The 19,392-nt window shown below is 40.5% G+C and overlaps 1 protein-coding gene and 2 non-coding genes across 3 annotated transcripts; 1 reads left to right on the top strand and 2 right to left on the bottom strand.

The window, feature by feature from the left end:
* Positions 1 to 10,811: 10,811 nt before the first annotated feature.
* On the bottom strand, positions 10,812 to 10,884 carry trnaa-agc. The gene has a single exon. It is a non-coding gene; the product is annotated as a tRNA-Ala (tRNA).
* Positions 10,885 to 11,153: 269 nt separating this feature from the next.
* trnay-gua lies at positions 11,154 to 11,239 on the top strand. Its single transcript is given in 2 exon segments — positions 11,154 to 11,190; positions 11,204 to 11,239. It is a non-coding gene; the product is annotated as a tRNA-Tyr (tRNA).
* A 1,281-nt stretch (positions 11,240 to 12,520) lies between these two features.
* Positions 12,521 to 18,842, bottom strand: dnajc5b (DnaJ (Hsp40) homolog, subfamily C, member 5 beta). The gene is made up of 4 exons (XM_036522463.1): positions 18,736 to 18,842; positions 16,090 to 16,303; positions 15,571 to 15,745; positions 12,521 to 12,606 (listed from the first exon to the last, which is right to left on the bottom strand). Exons 1-4 carry the CDS (start codon positions 18,840 to 18,842, stop codon positions 12,521 to 12,523), a joined length of 582 nt encoding a protein of 193 aa, XP_036378356.1.
* Positions 18,843 to 19,392: the final 550 nt, after the last annotated feature.

Genomic DNA, 19,392 nt, shown 5'->3' on the forward strand with positions numbered 1-19,392 from the left:
CACACAATATTCTATACCATAGTGCTGCTTTTACATTATTTATTTATCTGATTTATTTTGTTATTTATTTTTATAGCTTTAAACCTCAACTGGGGGAAAGATAATGAGGAATTGCATTTTGCTTGATGGTAATCAGATTGTAACATAAATGCAAGAAAAATGTCATCAATTTGTATTACTGTTGTAACAGTGCTAATACAAACTAGCATTTACAGAGATCCTTTCACTTTCGTTCTTGAAAAAAAAGAAAAAACAAACAAAAAAACCAATTAATATATTTTGAGTAGATTGTAGAAATGACACAGTTTTCAGGATGGCGTGTTCCGAAATGGAAAGCTTCTCTGAAATCCAGTTTCACTGTATTTTACCTTGTTTAAGTTTAATAATAAACATGATATGAGCAACCAGTCATTTTTGTTGTGCAAGAGAATGTCTAATATTTATATTTTTCAATAAAAGCTTGAAAGTTATCTTTACACTTACTGTGTAGATTATTGACTGCGAAGTTTCCAACAAGTGAGTGTTACAATGGAGATTACGAGACAATTGTGTCAGTGTTACCCGCGTGAGCAATTATCTGTTATGGATTATTAGATGCATTTAACAACACTTAAAAAAGAATTGTCATTAGTTGTTTCCCGGGGATGCTGGACGTAATCCGACAGTACCTTTTAGTCTTACTCGAGTCATTCCTGAACGAGCGTGGCACAGTCCATCAACTAAACCTGGGGAAAAAACAAAACCGCGAGAGAGGAGGAACAGCTAAGATTACAAGACTGTTTTCTGGCTTTGCCTGTGGTGTATCGAATATGCTCCGATCACCATTAGCAGTGTCAGCGCTGACGGGAATAGCGCACGATATCTATAGTGTCTATATATCTCTTCACTATCTATCGATTAATCAATGAGTGAAATCACATCAGATTGTGATATTGATGAATGAGAGATGCCACTGTTTCTTAAGCAAGTTAATGCTGCCTATGATGACAACTTATTCTTCCTCATTGATATTGTGCTTACGATTTGATGAAAACATTTACTGTCAGTGACATGTACTGGCACCTGCTTTTCTAAGTGTTTTAATTCAGTATACAGTTCTCGTATTATAATATGACAAGACTGATTACGCAAACCGTCACAAATCTCTGCGTGGTACCGTTACGCATTTCAATAAGTGAGCACATATATAACACAACAACGAACGAAACATTTGAAATATTTCAAACATTCACTCATGCAAGTACCGACACTAGCGACTGCACAAACTGAACAAGTCTGACCGGTGATGTAACCATGTAACTCAGTTAAACTGTATAAAATTTGGATGGCAGGTACGTGCTCCGCCAACTGACGGGTTGACTGGGCACACCCCATACCTGTTCACCACTGAGATACGGTACATTTTTGGGTACTATTGCACGTCACCAGTGTTTTCAGATCAAACGTTTGTTTGATATGTTTTATGAAAGCTTCCGTGTGCCTTCTCTACGAGGTGATTGACAGCTAATAATCAGAAGATATGGAATAGTATACTTTAAAGTGGAACAGTTTACACAGCATTTCAACAGTGCTTAAACTAATCATTATCTCAGAGATGGATTCCAAACTCGGAGCCGTGAATATCAATTAGTTTTATTTTTCTGTTTCGGAAAAGAATCTCTTTTTTCATTTTAAAAATTCCAGCATCAGTAGGTAATATTAACGTCATTCTCATAAAGTTTACGCTCCAAAGCGAAAATAAACTGCCCTTTGAATGGACAAGAAGGTGGAAAGGACAAGAAAAAGACTGAGCGAGGAAAGAATATCATGATTAAAATAACTATATTAAGTGCATTCATTTGATGTGACATGATGAAGTACTCTGGTCATCGACACAACAATCGCATACCTTCTTCCTCACAAATTGGGAATGAAGAAGTATTTTGCCCTGCTTTATTATACACATTCATTAATCATCATTTCAGTGATCCAGGGTCCATTCAGAGCAGAGTAACATCTTAAACCCATCGTGAATTGAAATAGATTTATGAGTGCTAACCCTGCGTCATTTTCAGTCATTTTTTCCGCTACGTTCCGCGACGTTCGGTAGAAATTCGGAACGCCTCTTGAGGGAGAATGACTGGACAGCGATATAGTTGTGAGCAATGTAAACGTCTGTCTTCATTTGCGACCTGACAGTCTATAATTACGAGCTGCATGTTTGGTGTGTGTTGACGGACTAGTTAATCCAGTCATTTTGTAATCCGCGATTTCAAGAATTTCCAGTGTCAATTAATTGACTTCAAGACTGCGAAGAGGTGAGTACTTGCCTCTTGAACATTTTTTTCACCTGTACACCTGGTCTGAAATCTTCTTTCTAGAACCGGCGCAGTGCTAGATGCACTGTAGAGTCTAGGCTGTAGGCAAAATGACGAGTCTACAGGCAGAAGAACGTGTTCTCTTTATTGAACTTTAATATGTAATGTTTCCCTTTCCACTTTTCAGTGGAAGAAATATGAAAATAAACACAAAAACAAGTATCTTTCATCTGCACATTGAAAATGCTGTGGAAGCTTTAGTGTTTTCAAATTTGTTATCTATTAGTAGTTCTTAGGGTGTCAATGGTTTAATATTATCATTCAATAGAATACAGTTCATTTTAAAGTTGATCATATAGTTATTGGAGAACATTGCAAGAACATACATTTTAAAGGGTGCAAGGTAGGAGATATATGTAACATGACTGACTATACTACAACAAAGAGACTCTTGCTGCAGGTGGCATAGTTTGAGTTTATTTGATATTTTAATTGATGGATCCATGCATCTTTAGTCCCATTGATCTCATTGATGATATTGATGCCTCTGTCATGTCCATACATACGCTAAGATGATAGGGCACACAAATCTCAGCCAGTGACATGCTATAGAGTTTTGCACAGGTGTTGCACAGCTTTAGCGGGTGCATGTCTCAGGCAGAGAAAAGAGAATCCACAAAAGCAGAAATATGACACAGAAACAGTTGCTTTCTCTTAGATGCAGCGCTCTCATCACACAAGTCCCCCCCTGTTGCTACGCTTCCTGTGTCAGAGAGAGAGAGAGGAATCGATCACATTAGAAGAGCAGGTCACCTACAAAGGGGAATCAATCACTGTTATTTGTTTCAAGGGGCCACTGCTCCACCACTGTCTCATCTGTGCCAACTGAGCCCTTTTGTTAAAGCACAGGATGAACAAGGTTTGATCTTTGACCCTTGGGCTATAATCAATTAAACACTGGTCTGTCTGACTCATCCCTTTTGTTCGGTCTATATGGCAATCGAATACCCATTCACAGCCCAGTCTATGTTGTGTTGATAGAGCGAACCATGTTTGGACGTAACTGTATGTGCTACACAGCAGACCCAGAGGGATCTATTATCCTCTGCCCCAATAACCTCTGACTGTGGAGCCCAGAGGAGCTCTATGGGTGGCCATCATAGGCAGCCAGCTCTTGGCACAGGAGGGCTGAAGGCAGGGATTTGTGTGCTTGCCAGCGCATGGGAAATCACAAGCCTTTTAGACATTGACTGACATGCTTATAGGTACCTCTTAAAGCTGCAGAATATACTTATTAAAGGAAAGAGAAGTGTTTTTTTTTTTGTCAAGACATCTATGTGAGGAATCTTGGCTATGCCTAAGGCCTGTTCTCATGCATGTCTTTTCTCCCAGCATTGAAGCCATCAGTACCCTGGGAATAGACTAGGAATAGTGATTTTCGTGTGTCTGAGAAGGGTATTTAACAAAATGAAGCCATCTTGTGCACAGGTACAAAGTTACAAAACTTTATGTGTCTCATGCACAAGACTGGCTCATGCTCAAAACATGCCACTCTGCCACTCACTGCTTTCAGCCCCAACTGCTACCATCCGCAACCCATTTTAACAGGGCCACACCTACTCAGCAGGTGATGTCGTGCCACAGTGAGCCTGCGAGAGGCACCATGCTTTCTGCCGACAGATTGGAGCTGGGCACGGCCTTGAGTGAACCTCATTATCTGCAGTCCAGCAGTGCCCTTGCTCCAGCCACCAGTGGTACTGAGACAGACCGGCTGGGGGTATTCTGCAAGCCTACAGGTATAAGCAGCTCAGATGAACACATTTGGAGACTGCTGTCACCATCTTCCAAGATGTCTGTAAAAACCAGGGAACGATTTTCAGCACTCTGACTCCCTGCTGTATTATCTCACTGATGTGGGGAAAGCATGTATTTAACACATTGGATGTCTGACAAAGCTTAAATTCAGAAAGGTCAACACTTTTATGACCAATTTATTATAATTGTTCACAATTTTTCAATATGTCTGTGAACTATTAACTGATGACAATGCTTATAGTTGCTTATAGTTGAATAAAAAAAAACAAGATTTATGAATAATGAACATGTATATTTGCAACATGGTGTGTGACATGTTTTATTCCTGGATCCAAGCTTTGAAGAGATTTCGTTTGCCACTTGACTTGGAAAGACTCTTCAGCAAATGCTGTTTCCTTGAACTTGATTGGTCTCCGTGCAGCCAAGTGTGAAACAATTCATTTCACCGTGTCTTACAATGTTCACACTTCAGTGGTCCAGACTCTATAGATTATGCAATGTTCCTGACATAGTAATTTCAGTTCGAGCATTGAGATGTGTGCACAGCATTTGTTTACTGTTAGCCCAAGAGGTTAAAAAAGAAGATCCTGGCATGAGGAAAGAATGCCAAGGGCTCTTGGAAATAACTATATTTGTTTTTTTTGTCTGCATACCTTCATAAATATTTCATTCATACTTCATACTTCATAAGTATAAGCATATACATATTTTTAAGTTTTTAATTTAACACTTAATATATGCACAAATCTTCACATGCACTATAGTCACATTTTTATGTGTGTGTTTAGTTTAAACTATAAAGGAACATATAAAGGAATAAAGGAAAGCTTTTCCTTTGATGTTTCAGGACCACTGAGAAGTGGTGAATTGCTCAGAATTGTACTCTTCATCACCTGTGCTACTGCTCCAGCCTTTCATTTACATTATTGGCATTTAGCAGATGCTCCTTTCCAGAGAGACTTACATAGCGTGCGGAAGTAATTAGCAGTCACACATGTGTGATTGCGTGTACCGCTATGCAGAAAATCATTGGAACCATCACATTACATTACATTGCTGGCTTTTAGCAGATGCTCTTATCCAGAGTGACTTACATCGGTTACAGTTTTCTTTTTTACACTGTTATCCATTTATATAGCTGGATATTTACTGAGGCAATTGCAGGTTAGGTACCTTGCCCAAGGGTACAGCGTCAGTGTCCCAGAGGGGAAACAAAGAGACAACCTTTCAGTCACAAGTCCTGCTCCTCAACCACTATGCTACACTGCCACACATTCCTATATCTTTCAGCACCAATGCTGCACCTGACCCATGCCACTTTCTGTACACTCTAGGGTACGGTGATGGATCTCTAGGGTTGGTAACGGCCTCAAGATCCATATTTGACTCAGTATCTCATTCGTGCAAGGAAACAGAAAGCCCATGTCCATTTTCAGTATCAGCGTTTCATCAACACACCCCAGACATTTTTTTTTGTATCAGCATTGCGTGGACAGAGTGAGCCCACAAGTTCATTCATGAAGTCAGTTATGGGTTTTCACTCCTGGTACAGAGTGAGAGACCTGGCAATCTGCTCTGTTGCATTTTTGCTGTAAATGGAATTCAATCCTACTGAGTACTTCATTTAGCAACATGAAGTGTCCTCAGGAAGTGGAAACAATAGGGCTTGCAATGAAGTTAAAATAAATCGGATAACGGCTCTGTATATAAAGTAACATCTATGCAAGCTTCGCATGTGAAGTCCAGCAGAAAGTTCTGCGCAATACAGCAGACAGAACTCAGTTTTGTCAAGTTCACAGAGGATGATAGCTGCTAACCTGCCTGCACGCATTACACTAAACCCATTGCTATAGTGACTCCACTCTGTTCCATACAACCTCTGGTCTGTTCCAGTGAGGTGACCTGAGTCCAGCGATCACTTGAGCTGGCGCTTCACATGCAGGTGAAACTAATGACAAGCAGCGGAATGGCTGGTGATTGCTGCAATGAAAACAATCCCCCGCATGTGGAAAAGGAGCAGTTGGTGAGCCAGCAGGGGGCTCTCCACACATCCTCACGCTGAGACGACAGCCACATCCCTGTTATTACCAACACACACAGCACTTTGGGGAACAATAAGGAATATATATTTTTCAACAAATGCTCAAATACATACTACATAATTCACATGATCAAGATATAGCATGATAAAGGTATGTATATACCTATATCACCAGTATATACCTATATATACCTATATATTGCTATAATACGTGCTTACACACTACAATATATGTTTGTAATTGCTTGTATTAAAAACATGCAATTGATCTATTTGCAATTTATGAGGCATGTAATGACACTTGCCCAAAATAAATGTTCTATTATATTTCACCACTTACAGATGTTATTTTTCATCAGGAGAAAAGAAACTTTTGAACTTAGAAGCAAAGTGCTACTTGAAGGTTATGTTTACCATCCAGATGCTGTTGAAAGAAAAATAAAACTGATGGATACCGGTGGAGGCCCTGCTGGAAGTCTTCATGCTGAGATATTTTTTAATCACATAGCTCTGAAGGTGGCATATCAGCTTCATTAAAATGTCACAAAGGCACTGCCTATAGACAAGTCATACAAGAGACAACGTGAGAAGACTAAAATTGAGGGCTAAAACAAGATCAGACACACAACAGGTGAATGCTTACTTTAAGAACAGGTCAAACACACACCAGGCACAGATCAAAGTATTGAAATGTGTGATTTCAGGCAGAGAGGAATCTGCCAAATGCATATGCATATCTTGATGACTGGTCCTCGCTGCTGCTGGGAAAAAGTTGTGTATACATTATTGCCAGCGCAATGATGGATGCCTGTGTGTGATTTTGGCATGTGATGTACCAGATGGATTAGGCTCTCACCTGTGCTGAGGAGCTCAAAGACTGGGCCTAGTCTGTGACCTCCACAGGGTTGAGGTGGGGTGCAATCAACTACACTCCACACTGTAATTACACCTTTTTTCAAAGTTTTTTTTTTTCAAAAGGAACTTTTTGTATCTTATGCCTATTTACCATTGAAACAAAGGGAATCTAAAAAGTATTATTTTTAAAACTTTTTACCATTGTACCTAAGGAAGTGCACAAAATATGCATGAATTCTCAGTTCTATTCATTTAACTTGTCCAGAACCCTGACACAGTACTTAACTCACTCCAAACATTAGGCATCAAGAAGCCATATTAACAGAGCCATACAACAGATCCCCAAAGTTTTTTGACAGCTAGCAACTCTGTAGCTAGTCAGAAACAGAAGAAGCTTTTATGCTTATTGGGTGAACATATAATGTCTTCATATTGAGCTAAAAACCTATAGTAGAGGATTAACAGTAAATATTTGCTGAAATTGTGTAATGACAGCAATAACCTCAAAGCTGCCACAAAGATGTTTGTGCAGGCTGAGGAGCATAAACAACCAATTAAGAGGAATACTTTTTAAATCACATGTCCAAGAGTTTCAAGAGTTGTTTTGCTTTCTACACAAGTAGTTAGAATATTCCCCTCTATGAATTGTCAGTTTAAGGAAAAATAAAAAACCCCAAAGATGGCTGAAATAAAATCTGCTACAGGTAATTGGATTATACCTACATCCACTGTTTCTGTTTATTAAAAACAAATGCAATCCATCTGGACCTACAGATGTATTTTCCTCATCAAGACTGCAGAGACCATGCTCAAGAGCAGGGCGTGTGAGCAGCAGATTGACATGCACTGTTTTTTTTTTTTTTTACATTTGGACAGGAATTGAGGACAGGATGTATCTGAAGGTGATCAATGTCACAGTACAACTTGTCTGTGTCTTATTATACAGTGACTTACTTTTAAAAAATGCTTTCTCCACAACAAATGAACACACACATACACCCCCCTCCAGCAGTCTCTCAGTCCTCTGTGCTACCATATGTGCAATCCAGACAGCGGCCACTGCTTGCATGGCAGACATTATCTCTGCGGACATGATAGAAGGGACTGGAAAAGCTCCAGCTTCCTGCATGCTCATCTCATCACATTCAAAATGCACACAGCAGGGAGCGTCTAGTTTCTCTCCATCAATAATATTTCTCATTTATCTCTGTTTGTGAAGGGAGAGGGGTCCTAGCTGGGGGGACTGACCTCTACGGTCATGCAAGTTTTCTCCAGATGACTGATGATGTGCTGCATTTAGTCACTGTTTCCCACCAGCATGGCAGTCCCAATGGGTAGCTCTCTATGAAAGCTCTCATGCTAAGGTATGTGTACACATAGACAGGGAAGACTTTTCAAACAGATCCAGTGTAGACAAGAGTAGGAAGTACAATACCTCTCTTTATTTCATGGCTATATACTGGTGCCTTATGTCTGTAAACTGGCATGTTTCCATTTGTCCTTGTATTGTTATGGTATCTTCAGATGTGAGTGCGTGAGAGGGTGAGAGGGGGGCTTATGTGTTTGGTGCATACATTTGAGGGTTGCCACCTCCCGATCTTTGTGAGCACCTTGCACACAGAGCAGGTGGGCCACGCCCCACGTCACACTGTAGATGCTGAACTTCTCATCCTGGTGATCCCCACACACTGGGTGACCAAGCTTTCTCTCTTTCCAGACTTGCTAATAATGACAGATGGCAGGGCCATGATCAAGGTCAAACTGCAGTCCACAACGTGTGTGTGAAAGAAGGAAGAAAAGCAAAGAATTGGAACGTTAATTATGATACACAGCCAAGTGTGACGGCTTATCAGCAGAATAATAGTTTGGCTCAACTGTCTCAACAGATAAAACATACAGTAAAGCATCTGTCTCAAGTGTGGTCTCATTTTTGTTCCAGAATGCCTGAGGCACAGACCTCAGCTGAGAGCACAGCTCTGCTGGGACTCCAAACAGAAACTTCCAGACATCAGACTCACCTCCCTGACTCACCAACCATGGGGTCACGTAGTCACTGTGACCACAGTGCAGTAGCTATCTCACTATTCCCTGTCACCTAAGGAACTGGTTGTGGAACAAAATCCTCTCTTTCTCTAGCAGTTTTTAAACTGTCAGGCAAAATGAAAAGATGTCAAGTGACAGGGCAGTAGTGAGCTGAATTACAGTGTGTCAGGGGATTACGGTTCCTAAAATATAGGGCTCTGCACATTCATTTTAATAGAAACACCAAATGGAGGGCCAAATCCAAAATAACACTCCTGTTTCAAATAAATGATGTCAAGTTGGTCATAATGGAAGGTTATTTGTATCAGTGTTTTTGTTTTATTTACATGGTCAAGAAAATTTTTACTTTTGGTGGTTGCAGGATTAAAAAAACTATTAATAAGAAATGAGTCACTTAACTGAAAAAGACATCTTGACAATGACACAACAGTAAAACACATTTGAGAACATGTTTATTCTGTAAAATTTTAATGAATCAAATTGAACTTTGGCTAGATGAGGCATGCTGATGTATCAACACTCTACTGCATGACAGATACATGTTTACATCACCATATCAGTTTTAGACTATTTTTTTTTATCTTAAATCACTGGAAAGCTGATGAATTATACTGTCTCCTTCCTGACAGTTGAATAAAAATGCATTGATGTAGGCAGGAGCTTCTAGGTGCTTAGGGAAACTAAAAATAGACATCAATTTACAGTCGCTTCACTGGCCTACTTATAAAAGTAGTTAAAAAAATAACATGTTAACTTTGCCCCAAAGCAATTCCCAGCAGTATTTCACGCTCAAGCTACAATAACAGAAACCCAACAAGTTGCTGTGAATGCTTTTTTTTTTAAGATGAAAGGTGTTTCAGAGGCAATCACATATTTGACAATCACAAATCACAAAAGGCAATCACAAATTCTAGCCTATCACCTTCTGATGTATCACTCAGGAAGGAAATGAAGTGTATGAGAAATTTGTGTTTTACCTTGGTCAAATGCTACCCGTTTTCTCACATAGACATGTCGTTTCCTTATTGACCAACAGTTCCATTACATTACATGTCACAAATGTAAATGTAAATGTCCTTATAAGACGCTTTTATCCAGAGTGACTTACATAGCGTACATATTTCATGTCATTCATTTATACAGCTGCAATCTGGTACCTTGCCATAGGGTAAAACAACAGTGGCCCACATGGGAATGGGAATGGTACCGACAACGTTTTTGGTTTTAGAGCCCTGCTCCTTACCGCTACAAAAAGTAGAACTGAAAGTAGTACTTTGAGGAACTCAGTCTTTCCAAGGATTTTTCATTGCCTAAATTCTATCACAACCTAGCTAACTACATATTAGCTAGGCGGATGGAGCGATATGACTCCACGTTTAACATCGGTTTTCATTAGAATCGCAACCTCGCTATCTAGTCCAAATCTCATGTAAAATTTAACTACACATACACGACAATGTGAACAATAATTCGAAAATGCACGTAAATGCACATGAATTAAGCGCCATGCCCCTGTTTTCAACTACAGTTTCTCTACAATTTGGTTTTGCGACCCCATGTGGGTCCCTACCAAAACTTGGAGAAACAGTGACGTGTATGGCTAGAAGTAACAAGTGATGACTCAACAAATCTCTAAAAAAATTAACCGTAAGAATTTATACCGCGTTCCTCTTATGCGTCTACTTAATCGAATAATCAAATCGATTACAGCCCTCAACACTGTAAGTGTAGCTTGTAAACCCGGTTTGAAAAAGGATCTTTGGAGAATGCGGGCATCGATCCCGCTACCTCTCGCATGCTAAGCGAGCGCTCTACCATTTGAGCTAATTCCCCTACACTTATACTTAGCGAAAATCAGCGCTCTTGCCGCAACAGATAGGCCCACGGTGAGTTTGGAAGGATACTGAATGTTATTGGAACGGCAACTCAGCTTTCCAATGAAAGGAAATTCGTTAGCTAACTCGATAGCTAATTAGATACGTAGTTTAGATAGACAGACAGTTCATCAGCAAGACAGTTTAACTACAAATGAAACTATTACGCAGTTCAGGTTACTATTATCTTTAGTTTTTTTCCAAGATATGACGCCCTGGTGACGGACCCCTTCGATAGCTCAGTTGGTAGAGCGGAGGACTGTAGAGGCTATGGAGAAATCCTTAGGTCGCTGGTTCGAATCCGGCTCGAAGGTGGTTGGTTTTTTTTTTTTTTTTTTTTTTTTAATTTATTTCCAGGAAGACGGATTTTTCCCAAATATTATTCGAAATCAACGATGTAGGAACCACGATGCCATGTATGCAGTATGTAAGAAAACAAACATACACATTTAACACATTTAAACTCATTTTAGACGAAGTTAAAAAAAAAAAAATGTACCAAACCATGACCCTTCTTGCGTCGTCACGTCACATACGTGACAATGTAGTTAGCAACAAAACATTTTGCAAATGTTGCTTTTGATGTGACGTTAATTTAGATGTTTTTATGTGAGATGTGTGTTTTATGTTTATATTCTTCATTTTTTTTTAATTTCGATGTTTTTAATCTAAAATAGTGGTGGCCTGTTAGAAATGAAACGTGTTTAATGTAATTAGCAATTTAACATCTTTGCTTTTCTCATTCTAAATCTATGTGTCACTACCAGTTTTTTTTTTGTACAGTTGGTATTTTTGTTAAAAGAATTCCTCTTCTGAAGAATATATGCATGAGTTGTTCTCAACACTATACGTTTATGGTAAATAGAAAACAGTGGAGATTGCTTTTAGAAAAAGAAAACAAAACAAAAACACAACAACGTTAAGAATGCTTAATCTAGATTAGGCCCACAGTTGGGGCATACAAAATAATTACCAGTGGTTTGTGATATGTTCATTGCATACTTAAGAGTTTACTTACTGCCCGATGATGGCGATATCGTAGCACACTGTTACAATAATTGCTACATTTTGGTCATACAACACCACTGAAGTAATTACACTAAGTACCACTTTCATTAAAATTCCCATATAGGCCCCAAATGCATCAACACAACTGTTTACTTTGATTAACCCAGCACTGTTTCTAGATTATTTTCAAACACTGAAATAAATGTTCACTGGTCATCTTAAATCCACTTAAAATTTATTAATATTCCATTTAAAATATGAAACGGATTGTATTCATTTGAATTCATCAGACACTTTTACTCTTGGATCTAGTGATTTTGAAATCTCTTAGTACATAAAGTCAAGATCAAAACTATATGAATAACCAACAACTATTTTGAAAAGTGTGCATCGATTCATGTAGAGGTACAATAAAATACAGCAAATTACAGTGCCATTACACAGCCAAACACACATTCACTATTTACAAAGTGAGAGGGCCAAAGTGAGTCCTGTTTTGGGACTTGTCAGTGGGAGCCACCGTGGTAGGGCTGTTTTTTGATGTGGGGATCCCTGTGTGATAAACCTCTGTGGTAGTGTATCCGCACTTAAGTGTAGGTTCGGTGCCCGTCTCCAATCAGCTGGGTCTTCTCACTGGCATTGGTTGGCTGAAGCACAATGGGCGTGTCACCCTCTGGAAAGGTAAAATCATTGCAGAGCAGTAAGTGGATGAGTTTCTCTGAAGTGCTTCGGAATGGCTTGAGCCATTCAGGTTCGTGCAGAGAGAAAGTTATTATGGACTGTTGTCCCCTTGCAGTGGGAGATTCAAGTCTGTTTCCCTCAACAGCAACATTTTGTTCCTCACAATTCCATGCATGTGGCAGGGGGAAAGGCTTTATTGAATATACAGGCCGCCATTTTTATTTACATTGTAGATGATTTACTCTGCATCAGGTATGAAATGGCTTGCAATATGTCAGAGAGTTTGGAATGTATTGCAAGCAGCCTTGATTAGATGGAGCTGCACTTGCGCTTATTTGATAGGACTCCGTGTGTCAGACTCCACCTTAAATCTGCTAAATGTCAATCCCAGATGTCCACACAGTACACACCAGTTGCAGATCAAGTTGACAGTCTCCAACGGCAACCCAGCCAACCAATCTAATTTACTGGTGGATAGCCGGTGGCATGCATTAGTTGGATTAGTCTGACGCTTCATATGTACACACAGTATCATCGAAGGCATTGCACAAGCCGAGACATATTGTCATAAAATGCACGAGACAGTGTGATAAAAGGCCCAGTCAACCTAATCATATGATGCACAGTAGCTCACCAATGTGGTTCCCTATTAATCGTATTCTGTACTGAACATTTAACCCCACAGAGAGGGAGAGTGCTACCTAGAAGCCCTAAGAAATGCTTCCCTGCATCTGGAACATGCTGGCACATCAGAGATATCTCTTGCTTTTTTCATTTACGTTCAAATCAAGCTAAAAATGGCATTGCACTAAATTCAGCTAAATCCACTTTACATGGTACCGTGTTCTAGCTGGAGATAGCTGCTAGCTGCATATTATCTCAACACAGCAAAAAATGAAACAGCTAATCAAAACAAAACAAACAAAACAAAATTAATTAATTGATGGTTATGGCTCTGAGACCCTCTCCTTTAGTGACAGACAGAACCATTGCTGTGCTGTGCTGCCTTTCAGTACAGAAACTAGAGGCGATACAGAACAGGTGACGCATTTCATCGGCACACTGTAAGGACATAACAGCTATTTACGATCACTCCACCCCTCTAAGCAGTCCCTTCCACACCGTAGAGCTGGCCCTCTGTCACAGACCTTAAAGGCAGCCCCTACCATCAGCTGCTCTGTGACTGTCCTGGCTCAGCGCGGCCCCGCTGCAGGAGAGGGAGGGGCCATCGTCCATCACCGGAGTCCCGCTCACCCCATGCACGAGCAAGGAGGTTGACTGATTCTGCCGCAGCATCTGCTGAGGGCGAGCTACAGAGGGAGGGGGACGGGGGTGCTGATGAATGTGCCACAGCGTGCCGCTGTTCTGGGTGCTGGCCGCGTGTGGCCAGCGCTAGAGCAGCTCCCAGCCCCAGTGCATGATCCAGACACCTCAGGATCCAGGTGGCACTCTCCAGAGGCCAGTCGAGGGTTGGAGTAATGCTGGAAGGGGCATGACGTGATGTGTTTTGCAGCTGTTGAATGGCTGTTTCTGTGGGCTTGAATTTTTTTCCGTTTTAAACTCTAGAACAGGGCAATGGTTTGCTGATTTTTGAAAATAGTTAAACTTCCATGTGAGGACATTCAGTAATGTGGCTTTTAGGAAAATATGTTTGGTGGTGATCGCAAAGAAAATGTGAATGTGCAATGTGGCCTATGCATTACATGAATGTGTCAGTACAGTAATTCATGCTTAACTACTGTGCATTTTTATACTGCTGGCTACAAATATTTGTTATGCTGCATAAACTGATATGAGTTGTTACTTTGGGTGCAGTATAGTTAAGTGTAAAACAGTAGTAGGAATGGTTTAGTGTTTGTTACTTCTAGCCATTTAGTCATATTATTTAACTGCGTAAGTAAGTGATACCTCATAAGCAGGTCTATTATTAATGCGTTTAAATTTAGAGTTTTTTTTTTCTGTGGTGACATCCTATCCTGTGCGCTGTTTATACATTTTTTATGGAAAATGGAAAATGTCTTTGTTCACAGCTGTTGTACAAATTCGTCAGAAGGATTGCAAAGACAAGAAGCTGTGTGCTCATCCTTTCGAGTGTTATCTTTTCTGAATGCGTTAAAAAGGCATTGTTTCACATTGTTACACAGCTACTGAAAATAAACCGGCATGGAAACACATTTTGAGAAGTGACTCACAGCCAGTAATTATCTGTTTTTGTGGAGGTCTGCAGTAGACATGAAAAACCTCATGCTGGTAACTGGCACCGGAACAACATATCACGTCCAAACATTTGGCTGTTATGCATCGCATCAATTTATTTTCATTAACTGAGTGACTTTGTTTATCGGAAAAGAGCGTGTATTGTACAACGTCAGTAAGCTTTTGCTTTAATGACATCAAAGTCTCATCCACAGTCAGTGTACTCTTCAAATACAACCCTTGTGCTGCTGTTGTGGTGTAATTTAGAGGTGATGATAAGCAGGGTTTTTTTTTGTTCTTTTTACCCATGCTGTTTGGGATTGTTGATTTTTCTTTTTGCAAAAAGATAGACATAAATTGAAATGTCCCGTTATGCGCAAGGCACCTGACCGATCTGACACTTACACAGCTCTTCTCCAGCCAGCTATCTGTGAATCCCTCTATCTCAGAGCATGAAATAAATTCCTGAGGGTTTTTGGTGCTATATATTGTGGTGTGAAAAACGTCACCCCTGTCCACACTCCATTTTCGAGCCTCACAGAAAGTGGAAGTGGCTGTTACTCGGTGAAGATGACACCATGGGCCCTCTTTTGCTAACTTTGTCTTTAATACTTCAATAAAGTTGGCACATTAATGGAGCATCTGGCCTAAATATAATTAAGAACGTGTGTCACGGCAACTGGCGAAAAGAGAGCATGCTCTGTGGTTCCCACTGAACCTTGTTCCCAGGTGTGAACACTGACGTGGGATAGGCACTCACCCCTCTCCATGTCCGTGCGGATCTGCTCCTCCAGGTCCTCGGGGGACATGTAGCACTCCGGGTCCTCCTCCCCGGGGGGGCGTGGCTTACACTTCCCGAAGCAGCAGTTGCAGCAGCAACACAGGCAGCAGCAGAAGTAGCAGCCCGTCAGTATGCCACATATGACAAAGAGGCCCTGGACACACACGCACACACACACATACACATAAGTTAAGAAACACCCTGGTATACAACTGATGAGCAATACAGGGGTATATGCCATCCTAATATATGCATTGGTTATTAATTTGGACATATGAAAACCTTCATACCCAAATTGAATTTGTTTGCGAGAAATGAAATGCAAAAACTAAAAAATTAATCATTAAAAGTATGGCAGACGTTATGTGGGCACTGTAAGTAAAACTTATGGTTTTAATTACTGAAGCTTTTAAAAACTTAAAGATCTGTTTGTGTGGAAACAGATCCCAAACAGCATCCTAATTAAGCTTGAAGGGAGATTGGCACAGAAACAGTTACCTTTGCCCACCAGCTGGAGAGCATGAAATACGTGTTGACGTTCTCTTCGCCAAACTGCTGTGAGACGTACAGCCCGAGGGAGCCATATTTGTCGTAAATGTTCCTTTTGGTGATGTCTGATAGGATGGCGTGCGCATTGTTGATCTCTTTGAATTTGTCGGTGGCATCTGGGTTTTCAGGATTCTTGTCTGGGTGATAACGCAAAGCTAGTTTTCTGAAAGAGATCAAACAACTTTTCACCAACTTTCCTGACTTGTAACAAAACAAGATTTCCTAGGCAATTCTAAAGGCTGTTGGACCCTGCTCTCACATCCTGTTAATTTATAGTAGATAATAGTTCCACCTGTGAGCAAAAGGCTAAATAATGCATCAATCATGTTATGTTTCATGAAACTGATTCATTTAATTTATTTATTTTCTTTGTTTAACACGTTAAGGATACCACACATTTCTTAAACACATGTAGCAATAGCGAATTAAGGGTAATATTTTAGGAGTCAAATCTGTCTGTGTCTTGACACGTGTTAAAAATAACAGCAAACATAGCTTCCTTCTGCACATATGACTTTTTCAGCAATTAGCATTTTGAGTGTGAATACCGAAACCTCGGCTTTCTGGGGTTTTGCCCAGCTGTTGGCTTGTTCACAGTTTGTCATCGCCATTTGCACTTTTCTTCATACTGGGACCTTATCCACTCTCAGACCTGCAGGTGCTGCCATAGTCTCAGTCAGGGTACGCAGCTGGGGCGAGAAACAGGCTAGGTTTTGATCGCTCCAGATCTACCGCAGCACAGTTAAAAAGGGGTGGGGGACTATAATATTAACGCAGCATTAAACAGGAGTTTGGGATTTGGGTGCGATATTTTTTTACACTCACATTCAGGTTAACTTGGCTGAGAGTGTGGCATGTGGGATGTTACTGAACTGTTTAAAAGCTGGTGTTTAACTTAGTGACAAATCTTATCAAGCTGAAAGTAGGGACAGAACCAGCAATATGCATCTCATTTAGATATGTGCAGAGGCAAAAAAAGAGAAAGAAGGAGGACTAGACCGTAGATTGTACCTACTCCTTTAGGCATGGGGAGAATGTGCTCCCTGGTAAACCATCCAAGGTGTGTCTATTGCAATTCAATATTGCATTCAAATTCAATTACTCTGGCAGAACCGCAGTTACTTGAAAACCATCAGCATTGCAGAGGTAGATATCTTAGGGCAACATTGTCACACCTAATTACACGTTGGCTTGAACCACACAAAGGTTCATTTCAAGACTATTCACAGGAATTATGACCTACAAAAGCTCCCTTTCTAAAGAAATCATTAAATAAACATAGCAGGCTTTACATAATTTTTTTACAAATCTTTTTTGTAACACGTTTCACTGTGAATTGTAATCTCTCATCAACATTTTATAATGCTGCATTCATGCTTGCTTGCTTATTCATTTTTAATTAAACCAATGACTTCTGAAAGGGCTGCTGTGATTACATATTCATTAGCCACAAACAAGTGTTTTTTTTAAATGCTAACCATTTAGATGACTTCTTAAATTAACATGAATTAGACAAATCAAGAAATATTGATGTAGTGGCATGTAGAGGAGACTGGAATTAATTATGGTTATGGAGTAGTCTCACTTATTCAGTTCCGGAATAGGGCCCTATTCCTCGTGAAAACCTTTTCGCATCAGCGTATAAAAAAAGTGAATAGCGCTTTGTAAAGCCATGCACATGTCAGCCATCAACACAAGCCTAGGCCAAAATGTAATGCATAGTTATGGATATGTTTAGTCCTTTTGAGTTCAGTGAACTGGGACCATTGATCTGATGCATGAACGGTTAAACAAAAACCTATGCCCAACAAGTGGATCAACCAACTTCACTCTTTGTATTTTTCTTATATTTTAAATTGAGCTGACTTGTGAATGTACAGGGATGTTTAACCAAGACCGTATTATTACTAGACACAATACAACCGCATGAAAAGAACAAAATCATGACTCCTCAGAGCCATGCTGTTGTCACAGGCTGTTTCTGTTGGCGCCGTCATCCGCGGGCTAGCCCTGCTGCTGTGCCGTGTCCCAGTGAGGTTATGAGCGGAGAGTGCGGGGGTCACCCGCATCCTGCCGAGCGGCGGAGCTCTCCCGCTGCAACGCCCCGGCCGGCCGACTGCAGCCTTCCATGAAGCTCCGAGTGAATAAAACCAGCAGCCATCTGCTCTGCCGCATTAATATTTCAGCTCTGTGGAAATCATATTATATTCATGCATCTGGATGAAGACAAAATGCTGTGATTACAGAAGGTCTCCGACACGAGTTTCCCCGCATCTCGCCTAGTCTGCGACGTTTTGTCTTGGGGAAGGGGGCCGGTGCAGAACTTCTGACAAGATCTCTTTCTTCGGCATAACTTCGGAGGCTACTGGCAGTTGCGCAAGGATGCCTTCATTCCAGAGTTTGTCAGTTAGTGTTCAATACGCCACGCCACAATCAGCAGAAATATCCCACATACTCAGAGGGCATCTGTTGATGCCTCATTTGTGAAGGTTTTCGACTGGTTAACTTACTGTCCACTAGTAAAAGGATACCTTCTCCCCCCTCCTTGGATGCTTAAATTCACAAAAGATCTCCCAGCTGTGCCATTGTACCCACCTGTAGGACCTCTTAATGTCTTCGTGGGTGCAGGTTTTGTCCAGGCCTAGGACTTGGTAGAGAGCCTCTCCTGAGGTGGACAGGGTACGTTGCCTCTGCTCAGACATGTTGTATGACCATTACCTCCAAGTTACAATATAAAAAAAAAACAAGAACAAAAACACAAACCCATTCAGAAAACGTAGATGACAAAGCCCTTGTAGAGACAATTTGAGTTGATGCATTCATTGAGTGACTTTTGATAAAACTAATGCTTTGATTCAAAAATGGACAGTTTAACAATGTGTGGTTGAATGTGTCTCACAGTCCTGATGCTCTCTGTTTTGGAGTGTCTCCATTTCTGAATGGGTGTGACGTGGTTGGGGATCAAACCATTGAGGTTTGAGTGCCATGGCTGACATTAACCATAAAGCTGACTGGCTAATCAATCACCTTTGTGATCCAAAGAACACACATATTATGCAACTACGATGCCAAACCCTTCCGGGTTTTCCAGCGTGCTTGTATTGTGCCAGCGCTCTATCAGTAACATTATCACTGGAGTGTCTCAATTCATTATTGATAGGGCTCTGACTAAGAATAACAACACATTTTGTCTTCACATATGATGCTTTATAGGAACATTTAACATCCTCTCCTTTCTGGCACACATAAAAC

Source organism: Megalops cyprinoides, chromosome 2 (assembly GCF_013368585.1).
Source record: "Megalops cyprinoides isolate fMegCyp1 chromosome 2, fMegCyp1.pri, whole genome shotgun sequence".
NCBI lineage: Eukaryota > Metazoa > Chordata > Actinopteri > Elopiformes > Megalopidae > Megalops > Megalops cyprinoides.